General features: G+C 43.1%; 1 protein-coding gene across 2 annotated transcripts in view; it reads right to left on the bottom strand.

Annotated features, from left to right (window-relative positions):
• LOC147034873 (dual specificity protein phosphatase 8-like) overlaps positions 1–20,671 on the bottom strand; it is a 100,893-nt gene extending 80,222 nt beyond the window's left edge. The window contains exons 1-2 of one of the 2 annotated variants that reach the window (XM_085890428.1): positions 20,418–20,671; positions 19,194–19,541 (exon numbers count right to left, since the gene is read on the bottom strand). In XM_085890428.1, coding sequence (XP_085746554.1) covers positions 19,194–19,412 — 219 coding nt within the window. In that variant the 5' untranslated portion in view covers positions 19,413–19,541; positions 20,418–20,671. Of the gene's footprint in view, positions 1–19,193; positions 19,542–19,911; positions 20,158–20,417 lie in introns of those variants that run through there. The other variant, XM_085890433.1, reaches the window with a different exon arrangement.
• Positions 20,672–20,880: the final 209 nt, after the last annotated feature.

The following is a 20,880-nucleotide window of genomic DNA, read 5'->3' as shown; positions in this document are numbered from 1 at the left end:
GAATGTGAAACTGCTGGTCTCAAAAATCTTACGAAAACAGGACAGTCTGATTGCAATATGAGGCCATAGTGGCCTGATGGTCCATTTATCAAATGGAAGTACACATGCATATCCGACTTACATCTTGGTAGAGGTTTTCAAAATAATGGTTGGAAGGAAAGGTCACACAAACCATTTCTATTTTCCGATGTGATGACAAAGGCTCAACAAGGAGCTTAGCGGTACATGGAGTGATTGGCAAGTTTGTGGTCCAACTTAAAATGTCAATGACTGACATTGACAAAACAAATTTATATTTTGTACATTGGGCACAACATCGCTCCAAAGTGATGGCACACTCCTGATAGCAAAGCACAGGGATATCAGTTTATAGTCGGCCCAGAAATTGAACCCGGACTACACAGCTCAAAAGGTGTATACGCTGCCTCTGAGCTGTCATGCTAATTGGCCCTAGCATCAAAGTAGAAAATTAAATGTTATCGGTTCATTTGCATTTCATTATTGTGAAAGGAATTTGTCCAAATTGAATTGTTTGCATTAGCAGGAACAATCGTCTGGGTGGCAGATGGACGGTTGTTATGTGCGGATTATGTGGTTTTACCTTATGAGACATAATCTGCGGAGATGCTCAGTAGAAGTCAGGAGGTGCATCTGAGTTCGTATCTGTGGGTCATAAGCGCCACCCATTCTACAGGCCACGCCTGCCCCTCTCTCCCGCAGCATCACAAGCACCACCTATTAGCCAGGCCATGCCTTTCCCTCCATCCAGCCACACAGAAAGCGCCACTAACTTTTTCGCTCTGCATAGCCTGAGGGTTCCCATAGCCCTCTGTGGTTTTAACGCGACTTTTCAAGGCTTATAAACAAAGTGATGGAAATGTAAGTCACATATTATGTGAAATAAATAATCTGCTTGGTCGTAAAATGCCTGCAACTGTAATTATGGTCGGGAAGCCACTGGGGTCATGACCGAGAGATATTTATTGTGTACATGTACACTTTAAAGACGTTATGTATACGTACACTTTAAAGTTATATGAAATGTACATGTACATTTTTGTACACTGAACATCACCTCTGAGTTTATGTACATTTTAAAAACTAAAACAACGTATTGAAAACTGAACCAGGTACGTTTTCATTGCAACCAAAATATTCACGATTTATATTTGAAGTCTTTAATTAAAAAAACTATCCTTTTGTTAGCATTTTGTATTCAGTGTATGCTCCTCCCCCTTTGTATGCAGTGGTACAACGTGCTCGTGTGGCAGGCGACATTTGTTGCTGGCAGGTCATGCAGCAAGCACTGTGATGGGACTCAATTTGTGTCCTGCTGCCTCGTCAAGTTGGGGGGTTCCATTCAGTTATATTAATGAACCTAATATGGTAACGAATAAACAATCAGCAGTATGTTGTCCTGATGAGCCCACTACAAGGGCAAAATCTAGACCGACATCTCTGCTTTCGGCAATTAGTGACCATAGGCTTTAATCTCAGTCTGCAAAGGCTTGAGTACCATACAGACGTTTCTTAGTTCAGTTTCATAGTACATGACATCAGTGCCATGTCATAGAATCAATGTTCTTCTTTGGTTGAATATACATATATATGTATATAATTATATATATATATATATATATATATATATATATATATATATATATATATATATATATATATATATATATATATATATACAGTAATCCTCCGCTATATCGTGGTTCACCTATCGCGCCCCCGGTTCATCGCTGGTTTTCCCTTGGAACCTAACTAATTTTTTCTGTGGATTCCCCCGGTACATCGCGGTAATAATATATAAAAGATAAATTATTTAAGCAATAAATTATAACGCGTGGCGCTCGACCAGTCACACAACGCACGAGACAAAGTTTCACTTGTGAACTTCGAATATTTTCTACGTTTTTTTCTCCAAGCCCTATGATGCCGTCCAAATGCCCTGCACCTTCTAAGGCTTCTGGCAAGGAACCGAAGCGCCAGAGGAAGGTCCTGATGCTCCAGGAGAAGGTTAAGGTGCTCGATATATGCTTCGGGAAGGAAAAAGGTTTGCCGTGGTTGGACGAGCACAGCCAAACCGACCAGACCAGACAAGTCCATCTCCGGCACCTCAAACCCGATCACTGCCAAGACGACCAGACCAGACGAGTCGATCTCCGGCACCTCGAGCCCGATCATTGCCAAGCCGACAAGACCAGACCAGACGAGTCGATCTCCGGCACCTCGAACCCGATCATTGCCAAGCCGACCAGACCAGACGAGTCAATTTTTTTTGGGAGGCATCCATTCATCGCGGATTTTCTCTTCTCGCAGGGGGGTGGGGGGGGGGGGTTGGAACGTAACCCCCACAATAAACGGGAGATGACTGGATATATATATATATATATATATATATATATATATATATATATATATATATATATATATATATATATATATATATATCTGATAAGAAAAGACCCACCCACATCTCTCACCTGTGGATGGAGGGAATAACCAATCAGCTCTGACCTAATCAATTACACCCAGGTGGCTGGGATTATATAAATAAATAGACTCCTCCCATGCTCTTCCAGCCAAAGAAGCTGCACAAAGCAACCAAGAAAGCCTTCCAAGGTAACCCCTTTTCTGTTTCAAACCCTTCCCAGAGTTCCTCCACAGCTTTAAAGACATTAAAAAAAAAATCATACACACATGAGAATCCCAATGCTACACACCCCCTCAGCTGCCGGAGCGGAGCAGTTTTATCGCTTATTGGCGAGTCATCAGCAACAGTGCAGACAGCAATGCATACCAATGAGGCTCCCAAGCATGTACCATGTGCAAATGTCAAAAGCAGTCAATATATCAATATATAAATAATAAAGATGGGAGGAGTCGATACATATATGTATAAGTAATTCATTTTGATTCCGAACATATATTTTTTTTAATATAACCAATGATTCAAATCACTCAAATCACTAATTTTGTCAGCCAGCATGGAAGCTGCTTTCAAATTTCCATTATGTTGCACAAGGTTACTGTATTGTTTATTAAATGACCCAAGTAGATTGAGATTTGATGCACAATTTTAGGAGAAAAAAGTGACATTTATTCACAGCATCGTTGTATTGTTTATGATAAAGAAAAGCACCTTGTGGGGGATGAGAAGGGGTGGGGTAGGTTAAAATGATACAATTGCCTGTGTTTTCTGACCTGTGGCATGGATTCAAAAGGACAGCGGCTTTTCCATAAAATATGTGAAATAATTGTTGTTGTTTTTACCAAAAAAACTTCATTTTACATGTAAGTGATGCATTGCATTTGATTTTTGGAAGTAAATTTAGTCCTCAGTGATGACCTCATAAGACATTGCGTCATTCTTTTAAAACCTGTTTGACAACCATTCACCATTTCACTGGGTGGAGAGAGAAATTAGTCTGGTTAGTTGTTGATGCATCCGCAGCTGATTCTGATGAATCCATAGGTTGCATTTATGGTAAGGAATGGTAAATTCATCGTGGTTTAATTAGAAAAATAAAATAATTATATATTAGTCATGTTAATGAGGAGATCATATGCCATTCTTTTATTGATACCAGATAAAAATAAACATTACTATTTGGTGCCATTTCAGCATATCATATGTTACATCAACGCTCCAGAACTTCAAGGTTGTGTTATCTGCTAATACAGTCTATCTTCTGTGGATTCCAACCATATTCAGGCGTTGCTGGCAACTTTCATGAAATAAATGTTGAAATGTCACAGGCAGAAGTATTTCAGGAACTGGGAAGTTAGGGAATATTTTGTGTTGGATATTAAGTAAAATAATTGGTTTACTGATACATTGATTTTCGCAAGTTTCATGCTTTGATACAAAACGATTTTAGAATTAGAAACAACGTCTAAATTTTGCATTAAGTGCTCTGATTCGTCGCTCATGTGGCCAAATCACTGATTATTTTGTCGAAACATTAAACATCCTCACATTACAAAAACAGTAAGGACATGGGACGGAACAAGACAGAGTAAATGCTGTTAACCAAATGCTGAATCGGCAATAAGCTAGCTCGTCCTTTGCACGATGTCCCCACAGCTCAAAAATATTTGATGGAGAAGGGACTGAGCCAAAGAGCTGAAACTTGGTGCAGATTTCGATCACATACATGTTGCTTATGTGCAGCTTTCAATGCATTGGGTAGTTGCTCACATGAAGAAGTATCCACTACAACGTGGAGGTATGTTAGCAATGGCTTTCTTTCAGATCCATCTTTTGAACCCACTCTTACATTAATAAATGACTAGCAAAAGTACCCATCACTTTGCTGATGGATTCAATGAAAAGACATTTTGTCCTTCCACAAACATTCTGCTCTATTCACTCGATAATTTGCTTGAGGTCATCTTTCATCTGCTTGGAAGTCAGCTAACACCACCTTCATCAACCATCCATGCTGCTTATATATGGTGAGATAAAAAAAAAATCACTTCTGCTTCACTGCAAAGCTCAGTGTTGGATGCATTGGTTTGAACCTCGACTTAAAATGAATGAAATGAAACATTTTTTTAAATTTCGAATTATTCTCACTCAGATTTCACCACTGCAATGCATATTGTCAGGTTGTTTAAACTTTCTTTGTGGAAGAAGACAAGCAGGGGTACCCGGCGTTGCCCGGTCCTTGTCTAATCCTGTTGGAATTTTAAGGAAATCAAATTTTGCTTTTTAAAATATTTGGGGGGGGGGGGCTTAAATGCTTCACTAAACCCATTAAGGAATGGGGTCAAGGATCATGTAGTATTTCCTTTCACAAAGCTACAAAGGCTTGGTACTATAAATCATTACCGAGTTTGATGAAGAGTCATTTGGCCATCTCTGAGAAAAATAGTGACTGACGGAGACACACACACACACACACACACACACACACACACACACACACACACACACACACACACACACACACACACACACACACACACACACACACACACACCTCTGTAATAGTATCGATAATGATTTGAAATACCAGGATTGTGACCCGAGTCAAGAAACTGCTTCGGCAGCACCCACATAATCTGATCTGATTACTATCAAATCAATTGACTGAGAAAAGAGAAAAGATAAATTATTTTGCTTGATCTGGTGTGATGTACGTTATGGACAAGACATGTAAATGCATCAGAGACAGGAACATTGAATGAATGTTTTACCTGAAATACATTTTAGACTCCAATTAGATCATTTCTTGACACAGAATGCAATACACATTTTTCCTTTTATGGAGGAGGACATTTGACACGCAATGAAACCTATTTGATTAAAATCTATTTACCAACAAAATAACAGAGAATGCAAAAAAGTTCACTGTTCCCTTAAAATAAGATATTCAGCCTCGGAATGAATTTCTCACTCTAAATCAACCATGTTCACCTGCAAGTCGTATCCCAAACAAGTAAGGCAAGAGCAATGTGATTCTAGCAAGAATCATAATAGCAGTTATACAAAACCCAAGTGAAGGACGCAATGTTGTTCCCCACTGTAAAACTCTATTTGGTTAGTTCCAGAGGTTCTAACTCACATAAAATCTATCACTCTTGCATAACCTCCATCTCAGTAATGGTGACCGATGGGAAAGTTGTTATTTTTGTGTCGTGATGGTGAATCTAATTGCCACGGTTATGCTGAAGGCCAGGGAGAGTCTGCGATTACCAACAGGAATGACATGCAGCAAAACAAGTTTGGCTGTTATTATAAGAATGAAGAACTGTAGTAACCTGTGTTTTGAATAGCAGACCATAATACATATACAGAAACGTTCATACAACCAACCACTCAAATACATACATATGATGGTTGTTTCTGCAGGTCTCTTTTCTTTCTTTGTCTTCAATTTCTTCTACTATGAGCCATGGAGTGCAGCATTGTGGAGAATGTGCTGTATAATTGTTATGTGTAGAAAGTAGGAATGTTTATTCATATTAAAATGGTTTATCTATTTTTTAAAAGTATTATTCTTGTCTTTATCTGTCTTTGGATTATTTTTGTGGATGGAAGAAGACATGAAGTAGATTTGACCATTAAAGACGTGTTTTAGCACAGAAGAGAGGAGAGATGAGGGGGGAAGAAGGACGAGGGAGAGCAGAGATGAGGGAGACCACAGACGAGGGAGACCACAGACAAGGGAGAGGAGATGAGATGTGAGGCAGAGGAGAGATGAGAGAGAGAGAGAGAGAGAGAGAGAGAGAGAGAGAGAGAGAGAGAGAGAGAGAGAGAGAGAGAGAGAGAGAGAGAGAGAGAGAGAGAGAGAGAGAGAGAGAGAGAGAGAGAGAGAGACAGAGAGACAGAGAGACAGAGACAGAGACAGAGAGACAGAGAGAGAGAGAGAGAGAGAGAGAGAGAGAGAGAGAGAGAGAGAGAGAGAGAGAGAGAGAGAGAGAGAGAGAGAGAGAGAGAGAGAGAGAGAGAGAGAGAGAGAGAGAGAGAGAGAGGAGAGAGAGGGGAGAGAGAGAGAGAGAGAGAGGGGAGAGAGAGAGGAGAGAGAGAGGAGAGAGAGAGAGAGAGAGAGGAGAGAGAGGGGAGAGAGAGAGGAGAGAGAGAGAGAGAGAGAGAGAGAGAGAGAGAGAGAGAGAGAGAGAGAGAGAGAGAGAGAGAGAGAGAGGGGAGAGAGAGAGAGAGAGAGAGAGAGAGAGAGAGAGAGAGAGAGAGAGAGAGAGAGAGAGAGAGAGAGAGAGAGAGAGAGAGAGAGAGAGAGAGACAGAGAGACAGAGACAGAGAGACAGAGAGAGAGAGAGAGAGAGAGAGAGAGAGAGAGAGAGAGAGAGAGAGAGAGAGAGAGAGAGAGAGAGAGAGAGAGAGAGAGAGAGAGAGAGAGAGAGAGAGAGAGAGAGAGGAACCCGTGTGCATGTCGTGAGGCGAGAAGGCATTGCGAGGAGCCAGATATGTGGTCCAAGAGCCTTTTCTACCTTTTGGGGATCCTGGTGGTCCATGAGCTGTTGGAATCTGAGCCATGACTGTGTACAGCCTGTTTGCTCAACCTGGGCAAACATCCCTGCAGCTGTGAGAGCAAGTTTGGCTGAAAGCAAAAATATTGCTTCTGTTCAGTGCTACAGAACTGCAATATTGAACTTTGTTCTTCCCCTGATCATCTCCCTTCTTTCTATCCAAAACAGACTTGGGAAAACTTTGCACAAATATATCAGCTGTGGCCCACTATCGCTCTCCTTCCCCTTTTGGAATTGTCCATGTGTTTAAGTCTGAAGCTTTAATGCTTTGTTGAAATTCCCTGTACATTATAATTATTTATAGTCTTGGAACCATGCAGAATCTCTTTCATTTGTTGGATTTTAAAATATGTTGACTATTGAGGAGTCATCCATTTGCATGGTGAATTTAAATTGTATGTAATAAATTTCAAGCTTATCTCTTGCATAACCAGTCATTCTTGGGGCTCCTTGCTTGCAAATTGGTGCAGAGGAAGTGCCTTTTAATGGTCAACATGCAGAAGAGGAAATTATTGTTAACATTGTGGCACCCGTATCAGTTATTGTCCCTCAAAATACTGAAACAGTGATAATGACACATGGGGCTCATTTGGGTTTTGTTTAGAAATTACCATTGTCCACTGTAGATGGTGTGTTGTTGTTAGGGTTAGGGTTAGCTCGGCATGAACACTGTTGAAATGCAGGGGTACGAGCGTACCAGTAAGAGTCGTAAAAGGTTAGCATCTATTTGGCTAACTGATCTTCTGGAATGGAAGTGCTGGCATGTGAGGGATGTGACAATCACAGACTGGACACAAGATGACAAAATTGGGCCCAGACATCTGGTGGAATTGGATTTGTGTAGTTACAAGGGGCTGCAGAAGAACCGTATTCTTTGTTGCATGAATTATTATGGAAAAACAGAGACTTTTTGTGCAGAAGACAGATGATCTTGGACGAACCAATTTGGTGAGGTACACTGCTTGCACAGAAAATGGCACACCTAGCCATTAAACAACTACCAAGGAGCTTCCTGTTGCTTGGCAAAAAAAAAGCAGGTAATGCAGTAGTGAGAGAAGATGTGAGCAGCAGGGTAACAGCCCTTCAAGTGAATCAAGGCATCTCCAGTGGTACAGGTTTAAAAAAAGGAATGGCGAATTTGTTTTTGTGTAAATTTAGTTATCACAAGCTGAAGGACATCACCTTGAAGGACTCCTATTCACCTTGAAGGAATGAAGAATTGCTTTAGATTGATGACACTTTGGATGTCACAGCTGGATTATTCTTTTCAGCTGGGTCCACAGCTTCTCTTTTCTTCTCTCTTTCTTTTTCTATGTGTCTATGGAGAGGTGAACTTGACTGTCATTGCCACCATCAATAGCACCCATAATAGGGATATCCACTGGGATGCCATAACGGGAAGGGAAAGGGGGGGGTGGCCTTTTGCCATTTAGTCAGGGGTCAGAAAGTGCAATATCATGTGGACACCCCTAAACATCTGACGAGATTGCTGAACTAACAGAGAGCGCAATGCCTTCTAAAATGTATCATATCCTTTGACTGCCAATAATTCTGGCCTTGCAAGTCTTCAGGAGCATTTAGGAGGCAGACTTCAACATTTCCTCAAAAGCATTCACTGATTCCAATTTGTTCTTTACAGATTTACTGAGATTTTATTTTCACTCCTGTTTGTTTGTTTGTATATGTGTGACCACGATATCTCAAAAAGTTATGGACGGATTCAGCCGAAATTTGGTGGACATGTTGGGGTTGGGACAAGGACATAAAGATTTGAATTTTTTGAAGATCCGGATCCAGGTATGGATCCGAGAATTTTTAAAGTGATTCTTCGCCATTGAGTGATACGGCCAAACATTATATTTAACATCATATCTCAAAAATGGTTTGTCTGTCTCTGAACATGATATCTCAAAATGTTACAAACGGATTCAGCCAAAACTTGGTGGACGGGTTGGGTGTATGACAAGGACGGATGGATTGAATATTAGTGAAGATCCGGATCCACCAATTCTTTAATTCTTAAAGTGATTCTTCACCATTGAGAGATGGGGTGGAAAATGATAAACAATAAACCCTCAAATATCACGGCTTCTAATATCGCACGTTTCGACCAATCACAGGCAACCTATAATGCTCTGATTTAGTTATCACGGGATTTAATTTCAGCCAATTGAGATTTTTGAGCTGAGAAGAGTCATTGTTTTCATCCCCATGCAAGATTACCTCCCATTATGAGCCTTTTGTTGTTTCTGGTGCACTGTTAATTATAGTACTCAGACCAGCATACAGGATGAAGCCAAGTTTAATAATGAATCGTCATCAAACAGGAAATGACATTAGGAGATCCTGTAATGCTAGATCTCCAAGATCCAGTAGTCACACAACAGTTATAATGGCACCCAAGCATAAAACGATGGACAAAATTAATTGTGCCAAAACCAGAGAAAGGTTATGACATTGTGCAAAAAAAATCGAGTTGTTAGGTAGGTTGGCAAGAGGTGAAAGTGCAGCATCTGCGGGTCGCCATTGTGGGATCAATGAATCGACTGTGCAGGATACGTGAGTGAAATATCCGTGCCTAGTGTTCCCACCAGCAAAGCGCAAAAGTCTTATTCCAGTCCCGTGATCCTCAGATTGAAAGTATGGAAAAAGTGCTTAATGTTTGGATTGAGGGCCAAACAGAAAAAAAGTGCCTTTGAGTGGACTGGTGATACTGGTGAAACCACTGCATATTTACTGTTTCCACAAGGCACCTGGGGCTGATGGCTCCAGTTCAACCATGGCAGACCATGATGCTACGAAAAACACAGTAAAAACCCAAACTTTTCCTCTTACCTGGAGACATGCCTTCATAAGCCTATTTTAAAGAAGGGTGATCATTCAAACACTTCTAACTACCGTCCTATTGCTCTGACTTCTACTGTTTCCAACAATCTTTGAATGTCTTCTCAATTCCCATTTTCTCAAGCATCTTGAATCTCACAGTCTTGTATCTGACCACCATTATGGCTTTCACAAGGCAAGATCTAAAGGTTATATCCTTTCTTACATTATGAATGTCTGGGCCTCTTATTTGAGAGACTTTGGTTGAATCCTTTGTTGTCGGCCTTGATATATCAAAAGCCTTTGACAGAGTTTGGCATTGGGGTCTGATATCCAAGCTTCCCTCTTTCGGCTTTCCTCCTTCACTCTGCTCTTTGATATTGAGCTTCCTATCCGACCGCTCTATCTCCGTTATTGTTGATGGTTCAACATCTCCCCCCTTCCCTTTCAACAGTGGTGTACCTCAGGGTTACATTCTGTCTCCAACACTCTTCCTTCTTTTTACCAATGACCTTCTTTCATCCACAAACAACCAAATGCACTCGGATGCTGACGACTCAACATTACATTCCTCCATGTCTTTCCCATCTGCCCCGTCTTCCCTCACTCGATCTACATCTTGTTTCATCACAGGCACCTCTTTTAAATTCAGATTTGGACAAGATCTCCCAGTGGGGCAAATGTAATCAAGTTAAGTTTAATGCTTGAAAAACTCAATTCATATTTTTTTTTTTTTTTTTCTCTCTCTCTCTCTCTCTCTCTCTCTCTCTCTCTCTCTCTCTCTCTCTCTCTCTCTCTCTCTCTCTCTCTCTCTCTCTCTCTCTCTCTCTCTCTCTCTCTCTCTCTCTCTCTCTCTCTCTCTCTCTCTCTCTCTCTCTCTCTCTCTCTCTCTCTCTCTCTCTCTCTCTCTCTCTCTCTCTCTCTCTCTCTCTCTCTCTCTCTCTCTGTGTCTCTCTCTCTCTCTCTCTCTCTCTCTCTCTGTGTCTCTCTCTCTCTCTCTCTCTCTCTCTCTCTCTCTCTCTCTCTCTCTCTCTCTCTCTCTCTCTCTCTCTCTCTCTCTCTCTCTCTCTCTCTCTCTCTCTCTCTCTCTCTCTCTCTCTCTCTCTCTCTCTCTCTCTCTCTCTCTCTCTCTCTCTCTCTGTGTCTCTCTCTCTCTCTCTCTCTCTCTCTCTCTCTCTCTCTCTCTCTCTCTCTCTCTCTCTCTCTCTCTCTCTCTCTCTCTCTCTCTCTCTCTCTCTCTCTCTCTCTCTCTCTCTCTCTCTCTCTCTCTCTCTCTCTCTCTCTCTCTCTCTCTCTCTCTCTGTGTCTCTCTCTCTCTCTCTCTCTCTCTCTCTCTCTCTCTCTCTCTCTCTCTCTCTCTCTCTCTCTCTCTCTCTCTCTCTCTCTCTCTCTCTCTCTCTCTCTCTCTCTCTCTCTCTCTCTCTCTCTCTCTCTCTCTCTCTCTCTCTCTCTCTCTCTCCCCCCCCCCCCTCTCCAATCTCCTTTGAAAGCTCACCAATTACACCATGTGATGCAATAAACCTACTAGGTATCACTCTAACTTCAAATTTATCTGAGAATCCACACATTACTCAAATAGCTAAGTCTGCCTCAAAGAAATGAGGAGTCCTGTTCAGATGTCGAAGATTCTTCTCCTCTGAACAGTTGCTCCAACTATATAAATAATTGATTCATCCTTGTATGGAGTACTGCTCTCACATCTGGGGAGGTGCCAGCTCCACATACTTACTGGACAGCATTGAACCCAAAGTTATTTGACTTGTTAACTCTACCAATGTGACCTCAAAACTCGACCTGCTCAAATTACGCTGCATAGTAGACTCTCATTCTCTTTTCTACAGATATTACTTTGGTTTCTGCTCGCAAGAACTTGCTGCTTCTGTACCTCCACCATTAGCGAGACCAAGGAATACTCAACAAGCCATGACATCACATGATTATTTTGTGGCCATTAACAACTCAAGGGTGGGCCGTTACAATGTCCTCGAAGCGCAGGAACCGATCCCCCCTTTTCTCATTTGCCCTTGGTTTTTCGTATCGCAGTTCTAACTATCATGACATTTTCCAGGAAAGTTACCCCCATCATGTTTGACGGTTCACTGTAAAGCATGATATTTCAAAAAGTTGGCAACAGGTTATAACAAAACTTGATGGATGAGTTTGGCAGGTGACAAGAACAAGCTGATTATATTTTTGGGTCAGGTCCAGATGCAGATCCAGCCTATCAGTGGGATACAAAATGTCAACTGTTCAGCCTGGCAGAGATATGTACTCTACCGAGTGCTGTTCTAGTGTTAAGTTGTTTAACTTCATAGGATCTTCAGGGAAATTCTCAAAATGGTGTTTTCACGTGCATCTGCTTTATGCACTTCACATTTTCCCCAACAAAAGTGGGGAAATGTCCGTTCATGGCGAGTGTGGCGTGGTCATTTGGGTGAAATTTTCCCGACATTCAATTTTGTACTGCATCGCTGGAAGAGATTGCTCAGACGTGGGCAGAAAAGCACAGATGGAATAGCAGAGAAACTGATAATTTGCAAACGATCACATTTGTGTTCAAGACATTTTGACCACGATCAGATCATGCCTGACAGACTTTCCATCAGAGATGCAAAGTATATTGCTTGGAACAACAGGGGGGGAACCTGTAATGCAATGCAGGAATGGAGCCATCATCAAATGGTCCATGGCTGCTGGCATTGCAACTCAGAAACCACAACTCACACTGCTCTGCCTCCCATAACTCGCATTAGACTATTTATGATATATATATATATATATATCCCCCTCCCTATCCTCCTACTTCTCTCTCGCTCCTCTCTCTCTCTCTCCTCTTTCCCCTCTCTCTTCCTTCTCTCCCCTCTCTCTCCCCTCTCTCTCCTCTCTCTATATTAGCATTACTAATTAACAGAAAGTGTGAATGGAATGGCCATGTTCGCAGAAAGGAATTGCTGACAGTGGTAAAAGTAAAAACCATAGGATAGCCACTTATACACATATGTTTTTGAGTATGAGTTTGAGGTAAGAATGGACCATGCCTCCCTGTAATGGTTGGTGAAGTTCAAGTTAGCTGAGGGCCAAGTGGTTTGCTGGCTGCAAAGATTTCAGAAATACCATTTCAAGGTGATGCATCAACCAAGGCATTTGTCTGCCAATGTGGATGTGCTGCTGCACAAACCCTGCCTGTAGGGACAGTGCAAGTAATACACCGTAAGCAGCAGGAGGAAAGGGTGAGGAGCACTGGGAATCGAGCCATATTGGGTTAGATTGGGACAGGTAGAGACTAGCTCAAAGAGAAAAAAAATTGTGACATTCAGCAATTGTGACTCGAGGGAGGTGTTTGAAGAGACCAGGAAAGCCCAGCACAACAAATCCAATTTGGTAATGATAAATTCCCTGGAAAGAATTGGGAGAGAGGCCAAATTTCTCACAAGTTTCACTACCACTGAAAGCACATTGGGCATAATGGGCCAGTTTGGAATTTAGAGGTACTGTTGCATTGTGCTGGGCAAAGTTTGTGAGAAACATTGATACTTAGTTATTGATGGTTCCTAATCGTAATTAAAAAAAGAGGTTCTGGTGCTCTATTAAGAATGAGGAATCTTGAGGATATCTTGCTGAACTCATCAAAACCCGCAAAAGGTTAAGAAAGCATTGTATTAGCTTGGTTATCAGAACGACATGGCACTTTGGTGCCATAACCACAATTATTGTGTTGCTCGAAAAGGCACAATGGGGAAGTAAAATGCATTACTGCATCCGTAAAATGTGGGAGCACCCATGGAGAGTTGTGGATTGTTGGTCCATTCCCTGAAACTCCACAGAGTAACAGGTACATTTTGTTGGCCAATGATAATTTCATGAAGCTCAAAACTAATACCTTTCCAGATTAGAAGGTGACTGCTGAAGCATGAGGCCCTGGTTGATTAGGTTATTTGTACGTCTTGAGGCTCCATTAGCATTGCATTTGGCCCAGGGTAACAATTTTGAATCCTACGTTTTTGTTGAATCTAAATCGTGTGTGATGGAGTTGGAAAAAACAAGACCCTTACCAATCCATACCACCCTCAGTCTGATGGCATTGTGTAGCATTTCATGTGAACATTGACCAACCAGTTTTCTTTTTCTTAAGAACTAGGGTGACTACAGCGAGAAGAAAAATCTGCCTTTCTTAACGCTGGCACGTTAAGCGGTGAATGACACAGCGAGTTGCATCCCAGAATCATTAGTATTCGGTTGAGATTTAAGAACACCTGAGAAAGTTGTGTAGGAGACCACTAAAGTCGCAGAATAAATGCATTAACTATGTACCTGTCAGAGCTGCAGAGGGGGGCTGGGGCAGGCCCACAAATTTGCAATGGAGAATATAAATTGGACTGCAGTTAGCATGAAAACTCAATATCATGTACACGCTAGGGAACAATTTAACCTGGAAGACTTACTTTGGGGTAGTAATTTGCAAAGATGTGAGGGTATCTTCTCCAAGTTTGTTAATTGTTTGCAGGGCCCAGGCCAGGTAACTGCAACAAATTAATGATGCGATATATATCGAGAGTGCCTGGGTCCCAAGGAACTCCACAAGTTTGACACTGTGATAGGCTATGCAGTTACTTGGGGGTTGTGGAGATGGGACTTGGAGGGGGGGAGGGTGTGTGAGGAGGTAAGGATGCAGTCCTAGATTAGATTTGTTGTGCACAGCAAATAGCTGGTGTTTAGGGCCTGGTCTCCTACAATAGCCTGATGTTCCTGTTCTTGTTGAGCAACCAATGGAATCACAGACTCCTCAAAATGTAAAAAAGATAGTTTACAAAAGAGTCAAATATAAACTTCAATCCCTGCAGGATTGCGTGCGAGAATGAGTGCATTATGGAGAGATGATAGAACGTTTGATTACCTTTGTTAGCAGAAAAAAAAAACATCATGGGGAATGTGCTGTATTATTTTAGGTGTACAATGAGGAATTTATATTTGTTTGATATAGGGGTAATTCCATGGGAAAAGTTACCTGGTGGCTATTTTTTGAAAGTACATTTTTCATTAAACCTTATATACCATATGACAGATCATGAATTGAAAAAGTGGTTTAACTGGTTTTTATTCAAGTTGAAATGTGTCTCCACCCCTGTTTTGGCCAGTCATTCATCAAGCAGTGTCTGTATACATTGTGGTAGCATCTCCGGACGTTTATTAATAAACGTCCAGAGATGTTACGTCTGTTACGCTCAGTTGTTACGTCCGTTACATTACATTTGCCATCGTACTGCCTACTCGGTATCATTAATTCCTCAAATAAATACTGGGAATACAATGACGTACCTATACCAAGCTGCTATACCAGATTTAGTCTTCTGTCGTTGAACACTGCACAGAAATTTGTGAGCAAAACGATCATCATGCTGAAGGGGGTATTTTGACGGTTACGTCCGTTACAAAGATTCATCATACCGTAGCACTCAGGCAAAAATTCTTAATCTCATATAATTACCATTTCCTGGCACCTTTGTGTTCACTGCACAAAATAAACTTATACATTTGGTACGACAACCTTGTTCTTCCTGAAATATTTTTGAGAACTGCCAATAAGTTCTGTCTGAATGTTACGTCCGTTACGGTGGAATTACCCAGAGTGTATGTATGTTTTGTCTGTGTCTTGTCTGTGTTGTCTTGCATATATTTTACCCTCAAACCAATTGAGGGTATTGAAAATTTACCTTGTCAAAGGATTATGAATTGGAGTATTATATTGGTGGATGATGTTTACTCTGTGGTTGAACTGGAATGGGTGGGCATAAAACGCAAACTAGATGTGGTACAGAATGATGCAGCTCAGCTCGAAGATGACTGTGAATGTGGATAGAGAATTGGAGCTACCCCATTGGCAATCGCCAAGGAAGCCCACTCCGTTCAGATTCTGCAGAAATTTGTGATAAGTGTTTGTAAGCTCAGAGAATGAGTCAAGGCAGCTGGAAAGAGGCTTGAGGGACCCAGAGTGAACATCAAGGTGTTGTGAGACATCGATGAGGAGCTAGAGATGTCACAGAAATCGTACAATTTGTTTCTCGGAGCCAAGAGGCAGAGTTTGAAGAAGAGAGATTGTCGTTCCTGCCTCTTGGGGTTCCCGGTGACGTGAGCTGCTGGGGTGGAGCCACGGCTCGTTGCAACCTGTTGCTCATCCTCTGCAAAGTCATTCAACTTAGCAAGTCCGGTTGGAAGCCAAAACATTGCGTCTGCTCAGTGCTACAGAACCTTTATTCCAGTTCAACCACACAGTAAGCATCATCTCCCTTTGTTCTGGCCAGAAACCTCATGCCAAATAACAGACTTGGAAACTTTATAATCAATGTGAGAAGCTGAGGCTGAAACATCACTCTCCTTTCCCATTTCTGTTTTGTTCATGTGTTTCAGGCAATAGTTTTAATGCTTTTGTTTAATTTCCATACAGGTATCAATAATTATTTGTAACCTTGAAACTTACTCTATAGGGTAACTTTCAGTTGTTGGATTATAAAATTGTGTGTGTGTGTGTGTGTGTGTGTGTGTGTGTGTGTGTGTGTGTGTGTGTGTGTGTGTGTGTGTGTGTGTGTGTTCCCTGAAGACATCAGATGGTTTTAGTTACATCAGATGGTTTTAAATAAATTTAAAGTTTATATATTTGCATAATTAGCCCTTCTTGTAGTTCCTTGCCTCCATAATTGGGAACATTGCAAAAACTGATTGCAAGTGGAATTACCACTTGATTATAGTTACAACAGGGTTGCAGAGGGTCTGATCAATCACAAGTGGTTGGCAACACTTACTTTTTTTTTTAATAGAGTTTTACATTTTACATTACCAAGACAATGACGATGTAGATAGCTCTCCAAGCACTTTGATGTGCCACATGCTTGCCAAGTGTTGCAGTGAAATGGATGTCGGCTTTTACACCCAGCGAATCCTTATTGTACATCGGTTATTTCCATATCGTACAAGGGTGGTTCATCAACTTTACCCTCAGCAATGTTGCTTGGCTGTCTCTGTCTTTGATCCAACCGCACAGTGATGCGACATTCTCCCTTCCACGACCGCACGCCCCCTCTCCCATTGCCATGATTGACCGTATAACAAGACAAGTAAGTGCATTTATACCTTTACATATCCGTACAACCTAGTTCCTGACAGGTTACATAAAAGGAAATGGAAATCAAATGGTAATATTTACCGCAAAATGCCTTTTTACTAATTTATTGGTTAGTAGAGAGTGACATCAATTGTGGTACTGATTAACTTTACGTTGAATATATTTCATCAGTGCAGCCCTCACCCTAACCAAATAGCTACAAACCCCCAAATCCAATGGACATTTTTTTGGATTTTTATTTTTTCCATACCGATAGTAACATCACGCTGCACGAGCTAATGGAATCACGATAATCGGGGAAAAGGGTCCGCGTATTCATGATGCACACACTTGGAGGCAAGGATTGCTAAACGGATAAAATAAAATAAAATGACAAAAGGAAGGGAAGATAGGATGACAGGGAAGAGGAAAAGATGTTAAGGGATTGTGAGAGAAGGTAAATAAATATGAGAAAAGATCGCTGTAAGGGGAAGAAAGGGAAGAGGCAAGGACGGCGATTTAAAAAGAACGGAGAGCACGCAGGAGAGCTCAAAAAGTCTGTCAAATTTGCGTACGTAATGAATATACAGCAGCTAGATAAATGATACAGCTGTCAGTGTGACGTACTGCATTATGTAAATGCAAGGCCGATCCAACGAGTGACCTCTAAACATGATGTGCATGGTGGAAGGACCCATAATATCGATGGGGTACGTCGAATCAGCAGAATCCACTTTCTATCCACTCACACCCGTTCACATTTGATACCTCGCAGTGGACGATGTGGGTGCCCTGAGTTTCATCATATTACTGTCATTCAATCAGACAAGACTACTAATCATTTCCCCGATTACCAGAAATTTTGAAAATACCTGAAGAGTCGACAGCATTTTGCTTGTTTTTCATTCCATTTCGATCGTGGATGCCACTCATAATATTTGGAATTCCTGCAGCGTGTGGTCATGCTCGATGATGAGAAGTGTAACTGTGTAACCATAACATCTATATGCTGGTTTTAGAATAACGATGGTGGCACATTACCTGGGCTCATCTATTTCGCTGCCATCATTCCTCGAAACGCAATTCTTATATGTATTGAGCATTCCTTGCTGCTCCTTGCATTTGGACGCGTCGCTCTTTAACCTCCTTCCAGCGACAGGGATATGAGTAGCCGATACCTTACATCCACGTTGATCTTGGGTTTCATCATATGCACGTGTTTAAACCATTCCTATATGTGTTGGTCATCCGTTTACTATCGGCACAGAATGTTTGTAAAACAATCTTTCAACACTAGTTCCTCAGCAATTGTAATCCGAACTGGCATCCTTAAAAACCACTTGCATCCATTATGCAATCTCACAAAACTATTGATAATTTGAGGATAAGGCGGTTAAAGTTATCCGCTGTGAAAGATTACAAAGCGCTGCTGACGCTTCGGACGTTTCGGGCCTTGCCCTTCGTCGGAGCAAAAAGGATGATGAAGGGCAAGGCCCGAAGGGTCAGCGCTTGGTGATCTTTTAATGCAGTTGACTTTAACAACCATTTTATTTTCTTGTACTCTCGAATACACACTGATAGTTCTTCGCTGGAATTACAGCAACGACTTTGCACGAGTATATTGGGGCAAAATGGTCACTGTTATATCTGAGTGAATGATGATGAACTTACAAGCACATCGCACATAAGACAACGGCTACTACTATGCCGACTACTGCAACCAACAGCAGCAGCAGCAGCAGCAGCAGACCGAACTATCCCCACCTTCTTGTGGAATCACCAGGGAAAGCTTTTTCTCCTCCCAGTCTTTCACACACTGCCTAGCCAGGCCTGAGGTTTGACGGAGGGAATTTGTAATTTGCATCAGGATGCCGGCGATAACTCACCTTACTGTTCGCGAAAGACACCGCGAGATCTTTTTTACGTCCACCAACTAGCACTAGCGGACAAGGCACCCAGCCTAATGTTCATCCCATCTGAGGGACGATTGTGATGCAACACCGCGTTTCCAAAGAATCAATCTATAGGTTTAAAAAGCAGGGTCGGGAATCGAACTCAGACGAGAGAGAGAGGGCTCCAAGGCGAGTGCATGGCTCAGGATATATGGTGAAGGATATCAAATGTAAACAACTAGAAGCAGATGAAATATTTCATGTTCTGATGTGGATACCAAAGTGAATTTTGGTAATTATGAGCACAGATACTTACTGGTCATACACGGAGTAAACCCTTTTCCCCACATTTTTAGCATGACCCGGTTCACTTCTCACACCTTGGACGCGTTGCGGATCAGCTCCCTCACGCTCACACGTTCCTGCTGCAGCCGCCTCTTCACCAACTTGGAGCTGCCCACATTCACTGCTCCCACAATGTGCGAGCTCGCGAAGTCCACGAAGGGTCGGCTGTCAATGAGCAACAGGCCTCCCGAAGCCCCCTGCAGCGCGGTGGCCAGCACCCGCATCTCCATGCTCTGCACCTTGGTCCCTGCCATGGCGCCGTCACCTTCACCTCACAACGCCCCGCACATCCACCCAGGCATGTCGCTCAGTCGGGAGGTTAGCGTCGGGTACCCACGAGTATCATGGCCAGCGGTCTCCGTGGCATCGCAAGCTTCCTGGTCCTGCGGTTATGGAACACGAGTGGGATTGGGGGGGGGGTCATATCAACATCTATTCTTGCACGGAATCCTCACTCTCAGATCCCCCTCTCTCTTGGGATGGGGGAGAGGGGTTGGGGTGGGGAGGGAATGGGTACTTTGCACCAGGAATACCAAAGTACGATGGTCACTCCATGAGGTAAGTTCATATCATCCGATGATCTGTTCTCATGCGTGGACCACCTCTGCCACTCTCAAACGACCGATTCGTTTACATACCTCGATCTGGGATGTTTATATTAAGCGACAACACGGAAGAATTGCTGCCTTTTTTGAGGGGACAGAGGGGGTCTTCTTGGTTGTGCCCCCCCCCCTTTTGTAGTCATTTACCCACCAATCTCATACTCCAACGACCCTCCTTCCCTTTGGTCCAACTCTCATGTCCCAGGGATCATTAAACATGGCTTGGTGCCTGAATCATCGAACAAATCAGATTAATCAGCACCGCGTGGAGTTCCATTGGAATCGGCGGGAAACACGATGCGCGACCGTCCAGAAAGCACCCCATTCCAGCCCCGTCCTCTCAGTGGGGTAAAGATAGCTCAGAAAAGGGGGAACGAGGAGGGAGGGGAGACACGACGTGGGGAAAAGAGCCAATGCTGCAGGCTGAGCCCCCCCGGCCCCCCCTCACGAGATACCTGCTTGCTTGCCTTTTATACAGCGATTTGCTGCTGACCAGCCGAGGCGTCCAGAGCGTCACTAAGGGCGATGCGGAGGGTCGACCGATGCAATAACCCTCTCAACCTCCAGCCCACAACCATTCGGAAAAGCACGGATTGTCCCCTTCCACATCGCCACCAATGCACACCATGGCGTCCCATACCTAATGCGTTCGCTCACCTTGGAGGGCAGCAACACCGAGACCAGCAGCAGCACCAGCAGCACCAGCACGGGCCAGGTTTGCGCTGCGGGGAAACAGATGTCGCTCCCGGTCGCAGGATATGGAGAAAGTCGTCGTGGCGATGTGTCAGGCGAGCCGTGGGCCCCGCGTCCTTTTTAGCGGTAACCCAAGCCGGGCTGGAGCGAGCTGTGCGCGGCGAATAACAAAGCTGCGCCGAATCGAAGCCGCCGGCGCGGCGGGGCCCACGGTGATGTCACCCGTTTAAAAATAACGCATGCCGTCATCTCCAGCCAATGGGAGCGCGGGGCGCATCGGCGCGGCGCGCGCGCGGGCAGGTGCGCTGCGACCCCGGGGGTGGTGGTGGTGGTGGTGGTGGTGGTGGTGGTGGGTAGATCCGTGGATCCGTGACACGACGGGAAGGACGTCGTGCAGCTGGCGATGGAAGTTGAAGGGTCGATGGTG

Source organism: Eptatretus burgeri, chromosome 1 (assembly GCF_056783735.1).
Source record: "Eptatretus burgeri isolate ZD-2024b chromosome 1, Ebu_testis_v1, whole genome shotgun sequence".
Classification (NCBI taxonomy): domain Eukaryota; kingdom Metazoa; phylum Chordata; class Myxini; order Myxiniformes; family Myxinidae; genus Eptatretus; species Eptatretus burgeri.
Note: the sequence above shows the minus strand (reverse complement) of the source record. Positions and strands in the feature narration are given on the sequence as shown.